At 37.3% G+C, this 15,153-nt stretch overlaps 2 protein-coding genes and 1 long non-coding RNA gene across 5 annotated transcripts; all 3 read left to right on the top strand.

The window, feature by feature from the left end:
• The first annotated feature begins 994 nt into the window (after window positions 1-994).
• Window positions 995-6,003, top strand: LOC149730369 (uncharacterized). Of its 2 annotated transcripts, none has more exons than XM_089885860.1 (6): window positions 995-2,188; window positions 2,554-2,642; window positions 2,904-3,102; window positions 3,439-4,359; window positions 4,484-4,605; window positions 5,393-6,003. In XM_089885860.1, the coding sequence occupies exons 1-6, from the start codon at window positions 1,389-1,391 to the stop codon at window positions 5,953-5,955; spliced, it is 2,694 nt and encodes an 897-aa protein (XP_089741986.1). In that variant the 5' UTR covers window positions 995-1,388; the 3' UTR covers window positions 5,956-6,003. The 2 variants fall into 2 exon arrangements, with proteins under 2 accessions (XP_089741986.1, XP_089741984.1); XM_089885858.1 differs by having other exon boundaries at window positions 5,390-6,003.
• Window positions 6,004-7,946: 1,943 nt separating this feature from the next.
• On the top strand, window positions 7,947-8,822 carry LOC149730368 (uncharacterized). The gene is made up of 3 exons (XR_016385917.1): window positions 7,947-8,084; window positions 8,293-8,327; window positions 8,662-8,822. It is a non-coding gene; the product is annotated as an uncharacterized LOC149730368 (long non-coding RNA).
• Window positions 8,823-10,045: 1,223 nt separating this feature from the next.
• Window positions 10,046-15,048, top strand: LOC149730367 (hemocyanin, beta-C chain unit D-like). 2 transcript variants are annotated; one of them, XM_089887325.1, is made up of 10 exons: window positions 10,046-10,244; window positions 10,324-10,446; window positions 10,694-10,816; window positions 11,275-11,436; window positions 11,625-11,731; window positions 12,018-12,162; window positions 12,468-12,657; window positions 12,979-13,108; window positions 13,484-13,687; window positions 14,171-15,048. In XM_089887325.1, the coding sequence occupies exons 1-10, from the start codon at window positions 10,175-10,177 to the stop codon at window positions 14,513-14,515; spliced, it is 1,599 nt and encodes a 532-aa protein (XP_089743451.1). In that variant the 5' UTR covers window positions 10,046-10,174; the 3' UTR covers window positions 14,516-15,048. The 2 variants fall into 2 exon arrangements, with proteins under 2 accessions (XP_089743451.1, XP_089743450.1); XM_089887324.1 differs by having other exon boundaries at window positions 10,321-10,446.
• The last annotated feature ends 105 nt before the right edge of the window (window positions 15,049-15,153 follow it).

Here is a 15,153-nt window from a genome sequence, read left to right as displayed (position 1 = left end):
ACACGAATGAAAAGTATGTGCATTAATTTTGCAGCATGCCTAATTTCACCGTATAAAGTAATTACGCCAGGCTAGTAGCGCACGTATTAAGAATGAAAACGCAACAATAATGGTTTTGGCCGACACAGTGGTTTTATTAGGACAATGATTGTCGCGTGGTTTAACCGTTTCCTATTTGTGAAAATGCGTCAGGCTATACTAACACGTGAAAACATTATGAACATTAGCTTATGTATATATATATGTAACGGTTTATATTAAAGCTAACGGGTTTAGTCAAAATACAGTGAAAGTTGTGTCCGCTACAGTAGCGATATGCATGTTATAACCTAACGAAGGTCATTTATAGTACTGTGGTGTAATATGGCTACCGTTAGCACTTTATATCCACTATTTTCGAATCGTGTTTTTAACAATTACCAATGCTCTTTTAATTCGCGGCGCTACGGTTATATAATTCTGCGAATACTAAATTAATTTAAGACAATGTAGAGAAGGAAATTAGCAGCAAAACGACATTCGTTGTAACCGTCAAATAGTATTTGTGTCTTGTGTTGACGCATTTGACCTGGATCTAAAATATCTGCTGAATCAGAATTGTCGGCATACATACCTGCTTATTTGTCATCGAGACTCAATAGAAAGTTTTTTGTATATTTAGTATGTTGAGATTGGCATTAAAGTTGGGTATAGCATGCTTTTTAATTGTTACTTTTCCTTTACTAGTTTTTATTTATACCGAAATCAAAGACTGGATTTTAGTCGTAACTTATGGGAAACTATATTTATGTTAGGATTTGGTCTATTTATTGGTCACAATTTGTTGATTATTTGTGCTCAAGATTTATTTTTAATTTTAGTTATTCATACAAATCCCCTAATTAATTCAAGTCGCATAGTTATTTTTATGTTTATTATGACGTCATAATCACGGCCACGTTAAATTTCTGGCTCCAATTTTTGCCTTTTCTTTTGTAATGACAGTAAAGTGAGTACTGCTGTTTTATATCTACGCGCATCCTACATATTTGGTCACAAAGTATTGGGCAAAATGGTTTTCCCGCAAATCATGCGTAACATTCTTGGAAATGGTATGTACTGTGTTATAGTAAATATGAGCTTTTTAAATTGTGCAATTTTAGAAAACTGAACGCTACATACCCTGCACTCCATCAGGAGTGGATTTAGTCGGTAATTTTCTTTCATTTATTTACAGAATTATAAACCCTAAAACAAAAATTGCTCTAACAATACCCTAACAACTAAAAGAGCGTTGTTATTTGTTAAAAACACAATTACAGGAAATATTTTAAAATGTGTGAACCAGTATCTATTTTATCCCACAGTTACTATATAGATATTACTAACGTTTCGTTGCTATAGAAAACATGCAGAACATGAATGCATTTACTTTTATTTACATTTTAACTTTTTTGACGACATTTTGTGGGGCATTTAAATGTAGCACAAGCAATGAGGCATTTAACGACAGTTACGTTTGTGACGGAAAAGTCGACTGTTATGATGATTGCAGTGATGAGCTGACATGCGGTATAAATACCAAGTTTTATCCGTGTCCTAACGGTTGTGTAGCGCTACTGCCGTTGTCAACTTGCCTCAAAGGAGTCAAATGCCCGAGATTTTGCGACGGTGTGTCTCAGTGTAGCGACGGTTCGGACGAATTGAAACTAGGGTTCGGGTTCAAATGCGTTGTCCAAACATTTATCAAGCAGAGTGCGAACCGCTGTATATTGCCGCAGTTCTATATAAAGCGATGGGAATCAGTAAATCAACCGAGAGAAACCATTTGTGCGGCCGGAGAGGATAAAGTGTGTTATGACGTCACGAACGATGACGTATACTTTGACTATCAGCAGTGCTGGCAATGTGAAGACGGTACAGTCATCCAAAGACAGCAAATCTGCGATGGTGTATTTGACTGCCAAGATTTGACCGATGAGTGTCTTTGCGAGGCTGATGACGTCACTTTGAATGGGGTTTGTGACGTCATACTAAGTAACAAACACAAGTGCGGGTTAGAAGAAGTGCCTTGTATGGATTTATCGCATTGTATAAATAAAACATCTATATGTAATGGGATCATAGACTGTGTTGACGGCTGGGATGAGGAAGACTGTGAACGTGTCATCCAAACGACAGAGCGGATCAGTAATTATGAATGCCAAGGGTAAAAATACATTGTTTAACTTTAATGCATTTTTTGTGGGGTGATGTACTAGGTTAATAATATTCGCAGACCTGATTTTTAGCTGAAACGCCGTTCTGACACATATTTTATACCTGGTAACTCGTAAGAGCGCTTGCGAGCACGAAGTGTATGAAACAGTACACCAGTGTTATAACCACTGTCGTTGCCCTGACACGCAAGGATAAATAAGTTAAAATTTACATATTAATTTACTTCAAAAGATTTCGCTGCACCGGCGTTCTGGTGGTTGCGAGGCACCTTATAATAAACTTAATTGCTTTGTTATCTGCATTAGCTTAGACTTCCAGAAGCATCGGCTTTACAAATTCAATCCTTTTTTATAGCGGTTATGCCCTAGATGAAACAGTAGTCGCATGCGATGGTCGGCCAGATTGTTTACATCTTGACGACGAGTGTAGTAGAACATGTGAGGGTAAGATGCTCTCAGTTTAAATTAAATAATTTTAACAGCTAGTCATTCGAAGGATGGTTTCTTAATACATACTCTCCTTTAAATCCGCAGAGTAATTTGTTTTAATTAAATTTACACGATGCTCTTTTATTAGTTTTCATCCAGGAGCGTGTTTTTAACGACTGTATTTTGCTGACTACCATGTATTCGTTGTTTTAACTAAAACGTTATTGTAATCACTTAAATAAATAATACTTTGTTAAACTTATATATTCATTATAGATGATCCAGAATATTGCAATTATTTTCTCCCATTGGTCTTACGTCTAAAGTTTAGTAACTCCTGTATCATACACATTGATGAGTTATGCAATGGTATGGACGAATGTTATAATGGAGAAGACGAAAGACATTGTCCATTTCTAACACCATGTAGTCCTAATAATATTACAATGGGGCAGTACGACCATATATTTCAAAAGTAAGTGTTGATTAAACTTGTTTATTTTTATTATGGCGGGCGCTACGACAGTCGTTATGAGTTATAACATGAACATTCTGTTATGTAGTTCTGTGAGGGCGGAGTAAGATTGATTCACAGGATATTTTTATCAACGCTCCTTCAGAGTCGTGACTCATGACGATACTGTTATATAATTTTATAATTAGTCTTTGTTTGCTTTCAAATGGTCCAATAAAGTAGAATAAAAACATCTTCCATCTTGCTCGAACTTAATATATGTAACTGCTGTGGATTATTATTTTTATCATAACTTACACTTTGTTTGTTACCGATTAGTGACGATTGCCTTTATAGGTGCGATTTAATCCGGCATTGCGAGAATGGAGCGGATGAACTAGGTTGTTCAAATTCCACGCATTTTTACTGCGATGATAACACAACCATTATCAGTGTTCGTCGTGTTTACGATGGCGTGTTCGACTGTAGCGATTTCACAGACGAATGCTCGTTTTCTGATACGAGCATCTCGTCTGTAACTATGATGATAAAAGAACCAGCACTGCGAGCTTGTGTGTGGATTATACTGGCATTTGCACTTGCTGGTAACGTGGCAGTAATCATCAAAACAGCTCGAGAAGTTTGGGATATATTACGTGGTAAGAGCCACAGCGTAAACAAGTTGAAACTGATTCATAAAACCATGGTTTTAAATCTATCTGTGGGCGATGTGTTGATGGCGTTTTATCTTTGCATCATTGCGTCAAAGGACATTGAATTTTCAAACGAGTATTGCAAGCACGAGTTGAAGTGGTTGTCCAGCGCAACTTGTTCAGTTGCTGGTATACTGTCAATGATATCAAGTCAATCTACTGTGTTACTGATGGCAATGATGACAACTTACAGACTACACGGAGTGCTTCGGCCATTTCGCACTGAGGGAGTTTCAATTAAGTTTCTTCTGCTTGTGTTGTTGTTTATATGGACAGTGTCAGCTATGGTTGCAATCTTACCAATCACACCTCCACTGCAGCGCATATTCGTATCGAAGTATGTGTTGAACCAGCCGTTCATTAAAAACTCAAGCATCACTTTGACCCAAATGCAAGACTTGGTTGGTAGATTGAACAACTTATCCAACACAAAGTATTTACTTGACCAGTATAACCCTGTGGGCTCATTCCAAAGTATATTCTATAAAGAAAACCACAACCACCTAAGTCAAACTTCAACCGGAGTTCTCGGCTTCTACAGTTCCAACAGCGTTTGCCTTCCAAAGTAAGTTGCCCAAATGCTATTACAGCGTCCCGGTGTAATGATCACCATTTGCTATATATACCTGTACTATTGGGTATTTAACAAAATGCATGTACTAACTCTACAATTCTTTATTTTCGTTCAGTTTGTTTGGCACATACAACGATGCTTGGTCAAGCTTTACGTTCACACTGGTTATGGTGGATCTGCTTTTATTCATTTATTTGTTGGTTGGATACATCATCATATACCGAGCTACACTGCCTAGTAAGTATAAACGTGCAGAGTATTATATTGGGCAAGAAGTGCTCCTAATTATGCGGGTACGAACACTTTTTTTTGCGTTGTTTAAATTCCGCATTCAAACACATATTTCTAAAATGGAACATTTCGATTGCAATCGGATCATGTTATGTTTTAATTTTGGTTGTTAATCTATTGAATAAGTGATGTTTTATTGTGCGATATACGTTCTCACTTATTAGAGTTTTTGTGGAAACGACTAAAGCTTGATCACGGCCTACTGAAGACCTCTAACATTCCTTGGCTCGATGTACAATTACGACAAACACGCGTATAACAACAATTAACGTCATTCGTGTTGATGTTATTTTATCCAATCCGAGTCTAACCGCAAACCGATCCATTTTCTATACAAGCAGGGTTGAATCGTGTACACTGTACACCAATAACCACAAGTCGTACACGTGGAACCATTAACCACATGACGTTTTATAAACACAACAGGAGGACAATATTTTTTAAAGATTTTGTCCGATTTCCTTAAACAATTAATAACATTATAAGACCCCAACAGCACTCCAACCCTATTATAGTAAATTGATGAATGGATGTAACTTGTTTATTCTCGCGCGGCGGGACAAGGACAGTCGTTTTAACAGGATAAATAAGTTACATTCAATTATTATTCAATCTAGTTGGCACGAGGTGTATGAAACAGAACACCCGTGTTATAACGACTATCGTTACCCCGCCTTGCGAGGATAAATAAGTTACATTCATTCAACATAAATACTTGTCGCATTCGCAGCAGATGAAATAACTCGTTCCTGCAACACCGATGCCGATGCAAGAGTTAGAGAAGACAGAGTTTTATGGATGAGAATCACTAGTTTAATATTCACCGACTTTTTATGTTGGGTTCCAATCTGCATCATGTCTTTGCTTTCATACAGAGGGGTAATGCTGCCTGGTATCGTGTACAGGTTCGCAGCCATCGTGTTATTTCCCATCAACAGCGCTTTTAACCCATGGTTATATTCAACTGTTCCCGTATTCCCAAAACTTAACTTCAGGTCTTGGTTTAACAAGAAAAGGAAAGTTTTTAGATACTCAGTTAAAACTGATGGGCAAAATATACCAGCAATTCAAATGACCGCGATACACCAACTGCAAGTTCCAACATCGCTACATCATCAGAGAAATTTGAAAACACAAGAGTTTCGGGTCCCTCAGAACAACTTAACCACAATCTGGTCCTGTTTCTCTGTAAGACCTTTTACTCAAGGAAGCACGAATGATTTAGTTGGATCTTCCATCTGCTTAAGTAGTTATAATAGATCCGCCGATAGCGCAACTGTTGCTACCGAAATCTGATTCGTTTATTTGTAAATAAAGTAAGACTGTCCATACGGCGCAATATTACCTGTAGATTATATATGCAGTTACTGCCAAGCGAGTTGTAAATCTAAAAACAAATAGTTGGTTGTGGTGAGACGGTTTAAGTTTATATTTGATCGACTCTTTTGGTGGTAATCTTAACACCCGCGTATTATAACGCCTGCCGTTGCGCCCCCATGCGAAGATAAATATTTGACATTTAATCAAGGTCTTAATTTGCCACAGCGAGACAGCGCTAGTGAGCAATTTTATATGTGCATGGCAGAAACTTCGTTCGTTGTCTTTCGCATTACATTTCACCATGATGTAACTTGTATGTGATTACTGTTTTTTAAAATTTCGTTTGGCAGAGAAATAGGTAATGTATATCACTGGGTTGGAGCAACTACTGTTAAGTGTCTGCTTAAGGTCAGACACAACCACAATGGTAGTAGCACTAAACTATTTGGTTTATCTTTTTACTAATGTTTAGTGCAACTAAATATTCGCTTAAAATAAGTATTTGATCCGTCCCAACTGGGATTGTTTTTTAGCCTGAAATTTTTGCAACGTTGAAAAATGAATGCTGCGAAAAACAAAGTGTGTGAAGAAAAACCAAACATTTTTATAAAACATAACAAAACTTAAACAAAGCGAAAGAGAACAGCAACTAGTAAACAAAGCGCTGATTATTTTGACGGTACATAGATTCTATCTTTCGTGAAATGCTTTGCAACGTTATGTCCTTACTCCTCCAACACATCAGAATACATCGTTGCAGCATTCAACAATAGGACTCCGTAGCGAGTATGTAAATTAGGAAAGTATCCAGCACTTCGATATAATTATAAACGCAAACTGGTTCGAAGAATATTCAACCTAGTTGTCACAGAATTGAAGGAACAACGACAAGCATATACGCAAATGTTAAGCATGTAAATTAGGAAAGCATCCAGCAGTTAATTAAAGGGACGAACAACAAGAATATATGCAAACGATTACGCAGAGAATCAGCCACTGCTGTGTAACTCCAGTTATTGGAAGAAAACTCAGCAAAGCAGTTTGATAAACTACTTATTTGATATATTGTGTGTCTGTAATCTGGATGGAAGCTTAAAACTAACTTTATATTATATTTGTATAGATTGCGCTTAATATAAACATCTGATGAGCACCGTGTCTGCTTACAAGTTTTTGTCTGTATGGTTGAAAACCCACTAGTGACCAATGGGTAGAAGCAATATTGTGTTAAAGTGTCTTACCCAATGACACATACGCCAGTGTTAAGCGTCAAAGCTCGTCCGAACTGCGCTTTATCGTGCAAAAATTCAAATATGTTGTTTATTAAACTGTCTCGGATATTCTACAGTAGCAGTTTCTCTTGCTTAACATTTGCGTATATGCTTGTCGTTGTTCCTTCAATTCTGTGACAACTAGGTTGAATATTCTTCGAACCAGTTTGCGTTTATAATTATATCGAAGTGCTGGATACTTTCCTAATTTACATACTAGCTACTGAGTGTTATTGTTGAATGCTGCAACGATGTATTCTGATGTGTTGGAGGAGTAAAACATACAACATCGAGGCTGAGACCACGACGCGGCTGTGGATGCGGGCACTGTTAACCACTGTTTGTTACAGAGCGCTCATATTCAGTGTTATTTTTTTCCGACGAAACATGGGAACTTTTACATTGGTTTGATGTTACGCTTTAGTGGACAGTGGTAACGTCATGTTAGCGTTGCCGATATTTTGCAACATTCGTCGGTTAAAGTTCAAACGTTCACGATGTTTGAGTTTTCGTGTCGTTCTTCTTCAACTCATTTTGCGACAATTATGCTGAATATACATTCGACACAATTTGCGGTGTTTGAAAGATTACATCATCAACCACCAGTCGCAACTCCGCATTGAAATATTCAAATCATGAGGTAGAAACAGGAGGCGTTCTCACCGCTTATCATCGGTGGAATTATCGGAGGTTTAAGAATATAAAAAGCGACCACACCGACCACATAATCATCAACGCATTCAAGATAAATCTCAACGAAATGGATCGAAAGATTGTTTTTGCTCTTCTTCTCTTGATGTCTCTTCAAGTCGTCTTAGGAGTCTCTTTGGATGAGTAAGCATTAAATTAATGGTAACATTATATTCTTGAGATAAAGCATGTTTTCTTAGTCACTTTTAATCCATTCTCTTCGTTGTTTAAATAATATGATCTTGCTTTATCGTTTTCGAAGAGATGAATACAAATTTATGTCGTGTTATTTAGTTGTCAATCTATTTGTTAACAATTATTATAAGCTAACTTAAAATATTTTTAAAAACAGCCAACCGGATTTCGAAACTGAAATTGAAGATGAAAGTAAGTTGGAATTAGAATAATTATTATAAGCTACATCCCTATATATCGAAATTGACACATCGGTATTTTGGTAATACGTTTTGATTATTGAACCCATTGGTCGTTAATCCTAATTGTCAGCCACACAGAAAAAACAAATACCCACAAAGTTACATCCGTGGTAACTCGTAAGCGGGTACGAGGTGTATGGAACAGAACACCCGTGTTATAACGACTTTTTTAGTGTTCGGGTAATTGGCCAATTTTGTATTAAATCTCTTGATGTTATGGAGTAATGAGCCAACTCTTGCCTAAAACTCTGGCTTCAACTCTTCCATTTTAAACCTTATTTTAGTTGCAGCTGCAGTAGATGATGGGTGGCTCGGTTACAAACCAACGAATGCACAGGATGGATGGCTCGGCTACATGCCAAAGAATGCACAGGACGAATAAGTGTCAATAACTACCAGTGAGGACGAGATTGAATGTTGCCTCAATAAACGAGAATAAAATATACTCTGGTTGTTTTTGATTTCTAAATATTAACCTTAAAACACGACAGAAATCGGAAACGTATTCGATTTGTAAAAAAACTGGGTTGCTACATATGCGTGTAGGAGAAAATTAGTTACAAATCTTTTTCGACAGTGAGAATACTGTCGAATAATACTGTAACTTTTTTTGTCAACACTAAATTGGGGCCCGAATAAATAAGTGTCCCAACATGCCTCTACTAGTCTACTATATATGATGTTTGGATGAAAAATATATTAAATTGTAGTCCGAATATGTGTCTTACTCTATCATCATGCATGGCCTACTAAAGATATCTTTAGTAGGCCATGCATCATGTGAGGTTATTTAAGTGGTATAGTATAGGGGGTAAGATGGGATACCTTTAGCACATAATATCCAAATATCCTGGTTGTGTTTTAAACAATTAACAACGGTCTATGGGAGTTGTTAGGATACAGTTTTATAATTCTTTGAATGTTCTTGGTTTTCTACCAATGGGACGCAAAAATAAAATAAAAAGGTGCCCCATCTTCCCCCACCCAACTATATAATGAAATTAATTGATTTCCCAATTCGTGCCCATTTATTAGATCCCAATTAAGCGTTGGTGTATTTAAATTGTGGATTGGTAGTTCATGGAATAATGAAGCATTGGTTGGGATTAGGAAGTATTACTAACTATACCTCCATGTACCGTTTGTCCTTTGGAATATTTACATATTGTAATAAGTTAGCGAGTACTTTCTGTTTTCATTTGTGAGCTTAGGACGAAGATTTATACTTTGACTAATATTACAGATAGAGTCGAGTATTTTACGTGTTATATTATGTGTCTGGTAATACCATATGTTCAAGACTGTTTCAATTCAATAGTTTTTCAGAAGTGGTTGACCATGTTATATTTTAAGGTTTTCATGCAGGTAGCAATGATATACGTTTATATTTGCATATTAGATTAAGTTACATAGGAGCAGTTTTTGTTGCTGATATCATTTGTTAGTTTGGGGTCATATTGTATAACACCGAAAGCTTTAATTATCAATATCTACCGCTATGGCACAATGGTTTGAACCTTAAGGGATGTTCAAATTGTCAGCTATACAGAAAAACAATCACCCACAAAGCTACATGGGTGGTAACCTATATGCGGCGTGAGGTGTATGAAACAAAACACCCGTGTTATACCGACTGTCGTTGCCCCGCCATGAGGATATAGATTATAATAATTTATTTATTCTTTCTAGAATTTGGAAAAAATTGTTTGTTTGTTACCAATTCTAAAATTAAGTTGAAACAATTGTTACGTAATAATTATTTCCAGTATTACACACACACTGGCTTGTGACGTCACAATGACGTATTATCATTTCAACTTCATCATTGCATTGATGACGTCATTATTCGCTTTGTCATCTCAAAAAGGTAATTGTTAACTACTGTCGTTGCTCCGTCACAAGTTACATTCATTCTCTTCTAAGGTTGAGCTTCTTATTACCAGCAGATACACCTCATCCACATATTTCACCAAACAACTTAAGCAACTACGAACAAGGTGACGTCATCAACTTTGAATCGGTTCCGCCCAAAACTGCGTTGCATTCGTTTCTACACAACCAATGCAAAAGTAAGTGAGAATGATTGAATGAAAGAAAATAAAACCTATGTAATTTTGTAGCTGATTTTTTCTTCTCCATGACCGGCAATTTATTAGTAAGAGAACACGTACATCGAAGGCGGTGAATGCATCGAATCTAAACAAAGATATTCTGGTTAAGATATGAGCGAATCAAACTCTGTACTATATGGTTGGCGCTGGGCAAAAATAGAGAACCGTCTAGTTGTTTTTTAATCAAAACCATTTAATTTTTCAGATCAATCTTGTTTCTTGTTAAATTGCGACCAAGGGAAAATATACTTCGTAAGAACAGGGTGTTGCGCTTGCACTTGTAGAAGAGGTTACATACTTGCGCTAAACCGACGTTCGTGTGCAAAAGGTGAGTTATAATTTAAACTATACGTATTTATGTGATAAAATTGGATAAGGCGAACATCCAACCCGAATAATGAGTTTTTGTCAGCCATACATAAAAGTATCACCCACTAAGTTACATGCGCGGTAACTTGTAAGTGCGCACAAGGTGTATGAAACGAACACCTGTGTTATCGTTTCCCTACCAAGCGAGGATAAATAAGTTACATTAATTAATTGTGGGCATTATATTCTATATATAGTAGGGTGGGGAAAGACGTGACACCTTTAGCACATAATATCCAAATATCCTGAACGTGTATTAAACAATTAACAGCGGTTCATTGGAGTCGTGAGAAAACGTTTTTTTTTATTTCTTCGAATGTTCTTTGTTTACTACCAAATGGGACGATATAATGAAAGTATAATGAAAGGTGTTTCATCTTCCCCCACCCTACTATATATACGATGTTGACAATCCAGCCAGGTTTGGTGAATGGTCAAGTTGGAGTTCATGCATTGTATCTGAGTGGGGTGGGGTGCAACACAGAGGACGACTTTGTAAGACCAAGTTAGGAAGATCTGCGAATAATAGATGTGTGGGTGCTGGTAGCCAATCAAGATCGTGTTCAAAAGTTACCAGGGGTAAGTTGGCAACGTTGGATAATGTTGGTAGCAGCTAAACAAATCACATAAGCTTAGCACTGCGGGTTAAAGCTCTGGTAGCCAAACGGTGCAGGGGCTCAAAGCTCGATGCTGTTACCAATCTGGTTGTCATTGCCCCGCCACGCGAGGGTAAATAAGTTACATTTAATAATTTTATTCTAATTCAGATTTTCGAATTCGTAAAAACCTCTTGGATCTGAGCGATGACGAACTTCACGATTTCATTCAAGGGTTCGCTAAATTAAAACAAGATCGGTCTCTATTCGGATTCCTCGTAAGTTTTGTAAATTGTTTCTTACTAGCTGTTAAAATCTGTTGGTGTAAGCTGGAGAGGATTTGTTCAACTCTGTACAACGGTTGATTTTAAAAAGGAAATTTCCTATTTAATAGTAAACAAAGTGTATCTACTGAATTACATAACCAACTGCTCTAAAGAGCGTTGATAATTGTTTAAAATACGATTAGAAAATTCGGGATATTATGCGCAAAAGTTAATCTTACCCCACCGTAGTATGAATGAAATTATTCTTTATTTGGTAATAGTTTGATCTTTTAAACAGAGCATCGCAAAGTGGCATGGCTGGCCTTATAGATGCCCATGGTACAAACATGGTATTAAAGAACATGGAGAAGGACATTGTAGCTGGCATCAACACCCTATGTTTTTACCATGGCATAGATTGATTATGGTGCAGTTTGAACTTGGTGAGTGAGAATGAAAGCAAATTGTTTATCCTCACATGGTGGAGCAACGACAGTCGTTATAACACGGGTGTTCTGTTTTGTACACCTCGTGCCCGCTAATACGTGTTACCACCTTAGTAACTTTTTGGGTGATTGATTTTTCTGCATGGTTGAAAATTTGGACAACCCCTAAATGATCACCGAAACGAACTTTATATTTTGAATGTACCCGAAAAGAAATCTCTCACAAGGTCACATATACGTAGTATATACGAGGTGTATGAAACAGAACACCCGTGTTTTAACAACTGTCGTGTTGCGGTCAGGTTTGTCTCGCCACATGAAAAACAAAACTCTTGGAGTTCCTTACTGGGATTGGACGGATCCTACTTACAAAGGACTTCCAGATTTAGTGAAGAACCCGACCATTTATGATCCCATATTAAAGGAATATGTTCCCAATCCATTCTATAGAACTTACATACCAAGTCACGCTCCAGTTAACAACAGAACATTGTAAGTGTTTAATATTGTAACAGTTACAAATGGTTAGCAATTACAATGCTGGTAATGTTAGATCGTATATGTGTGTGAAGGTCCTATAGCGTGACACGCTTAAGTCCGGGCCAGAATTGACACCTAAGGTGCTACAGCCCATTAGCGACCATTTGGTTGGAACAATTACCGTTAAGTATCTCACCCAAGGACATATACGCCGCGTGTCAGTCTCGAGCATCGAACCTGGTACCCTTCGGTTGCGATTTAGGCGCCTAACCACTGAGATTTAGGCCAGAGTTGGTCCATTAATTCGAACCATAACTAGTGTTACTTATCTAGGTACAATTACCGTATGGTTGAAGAAGCAGGGTACAGAAAACAACGTTTGATGCTCCAAAACATTATACAAGCACTGAACATGCCGAATTATAAACTGTTTGACGATATTTCTGTACATTCCCATGATCAGGTAAAATTTTGATTAATAAATGTGATTTTGAAAACCACTACGCACAAAGTTACATACGTGGCAACTCGTAAGCTGACACGGGGTGTATGAAACAGAACACCCGTAATATAACCACTGTCATTGCCCCCATGCGAGGATAAATAAGTTACAGACATGGTAACTCGTAAGTGGGTACGAGGTGTATGAAACAAAACACCCGTGTTATAACGACTGTTGTTGCCCCGCCATGCGAGGGTAAATAAGTTACAGACATGGTAACTCGTAAGCAGCAGACACGAGGTGTATGGAACTGAACGCACGTGGTATAACGACTGTCATTGTCAGCATATGCAACGTATTGGTAAAGTGTTACATTCATTTATTCAATTATTTCAGATTCACGAATGTGCTTGTGTAAAATCCAAGAATGTTACAACTAACTGCACATACAGTATGCGCAATATTGGCTACTCAGCGTTCGACGCCATGTTTTATCTTCACCATAGTCAAATGGATCGTTTATACGCGATGTTTCGTCGCTTGAGGGAGCTACTGGGTCAACAGGATTGGACGAAAGAAAGTTTTCTGCAACCTTATAAGGTCCCCATGCTCACTGTCGAGTTATATATAGGTCCCCATACTCACTGTCGAGGTATATATAGGTCCCCATGCCCACTGTCGAGTTATAACACGGGTGTCTTCTTATATTTTTTTCCCCACCCCGTGAACATCAATGAATTGTCTATACGTTTAAGCAGATATACGAGGTGTATGAAACACTGAACAAAATATGTATGTCTTGTTAAAATTGAATTGGGCAATTATTTGCTTTTACCCGCTTTTACAATTACCAACAAAGTTACCTATACGGTAAGGTGGTGAATGAAACAGAATACCCGTGTTATAACGCCTGTCATTGCCCCACTACGCAAGGATAAATAAGTTACATACGTGGTAACTCGTAAGCAGGCACAGGGTGTATGAAACAGAACACCCTTGTTATAACGACTGTCGTTGCCCCGCCATGCGAGGATAAATAAGTTACATTCATTCATTCATTCATTCATTCTCTTACCGTTTTAGGAAGACATACGATTAAATTTTTTTAACCGTCCGGATATTTCTGGATCCTGGGATTGGCCGATGTCTCCGTTCTGTAACGCTTCAATGAACCCAAGTTACGTCACGTTAAACAAAGACTCGTGGACCGTCAGCAATTCTTATTATTACCAAGAATTGTTCGGGTATAAGTACGACACGTTTGATCTTGCTAGAAGAGATTGGAAACTTCTTCTCAAAGATTTGGAACGAACATTTAGCAGCGAGACCTTCGGGCACTCAACACCCTTCGTGTCCGAGTTAGAGAATGATCTTGGTTTTATTTATAATACATCAGCCAAGTTTGTGGAACAGGGCTGTACAGTTTAAACGTGTAAATACCTTTACATTTTATTTGGTTTTCGGTTTATTTATTATTCAGCTATCGTTGTCGGGGTATGTATTTATATTTGTTTAAAACATTTAACTGAGAAAGCGTTTACCAGTGGTCACTGTAACGGGTTGTCTAACTAAATTGTCAGCCATACAGAAATAAACGATCGCAAGGTTTTATACGGTGTGAAGTAAAATGCGTTTTTCTTGTTTCGGGCATAAAATAAATACGTCAAACTTCAGAGCATTATCTAGTATACTTACTCCACAGTACTATATCTATAAAAAAACTTATAGTACCGTTTTAGAGTTACGAGAAAAAGCATAATAAAAAATATCCCATTTTCCCCCACCCTACTATATATGGAAAAAAGTGGTCAAAATGAATAAACTAGCACGGCATATTGTCGCAGAAACATCTACATTAACTAGTTTAAAAACAAAAAAATGTAATGGGTGTTTGAATTTAGAACGATACAAAAACACTTGCCGTTATAGTCTGTGGTCCCATTAAAACTATGTTCTCCCAATGTTGTTGGGCATACTGTGTACTAAACTACCTTGATGGGAAATTCCCTACAGTTTGTTATTATGTTCCGCATTTTGAGTTTTTATTTTTCTAATATTTGACTCTG

The sequence above is a fragment of the Ciona robusta genome, chromosome 10, assembly GCF_009617815.1.
Source record: "Ciona robusta chromosome 10, ASM961781v2".
NCBI classification, from domain to species: domain Eukaryota; kingdom Metazoa; phylum Chordata; class Ascidiacea; order Phlebobranchia; family Cionidae; genus Ciona; species Ciona robusta.
The sequence above is the reverse complement of the archived record's forward strand: the minus strand, read 5'-3'. Positions and strand labels throughout refer to the sequence as shown.

Coding starts and splice junctions, on each gene's coding strand:
- LOC149730367 (XM_089887324.1), top strand. CDS start 10,175: ATGACGTATTATCATTTCAACTTCATCATTGCATTGATGACGTCATTA. Junction 13,109..13,483: donor CTGTACATTCCCATGATCAG/GTAAAATTTTGA, acceptor CAATTATTTCAG/ATTCACGAATGTGCTTGTGT. Junction 13,688..14,170: donor GTTTTCTGCAACCTTATAAG/GTCCCCATGCTC, acceptor TTACCGTTTTAG/GAAGACATACGATTAAATTT.
- LOC149730369 (XM_089885858.1), top strand. CDS start 1,389: ATGCAGAACATGAATGCATTTACTTTTATTTACATTTTAACTTTTTTG. Junction 2,643..2,903: donor GTGTAGTAGAACATGTGAGG/GTAAGATGCTCT, acceptor TATTCATTATAG/ATGATCCAGAATATTGCAAT. Junction 4,606..5,389: donor ATACCGAGCTACACTGCCTA/GTAAGTATAAAC, acceptor TCGCATTCGCAG/CAGATGAAATAACTCGTTCC.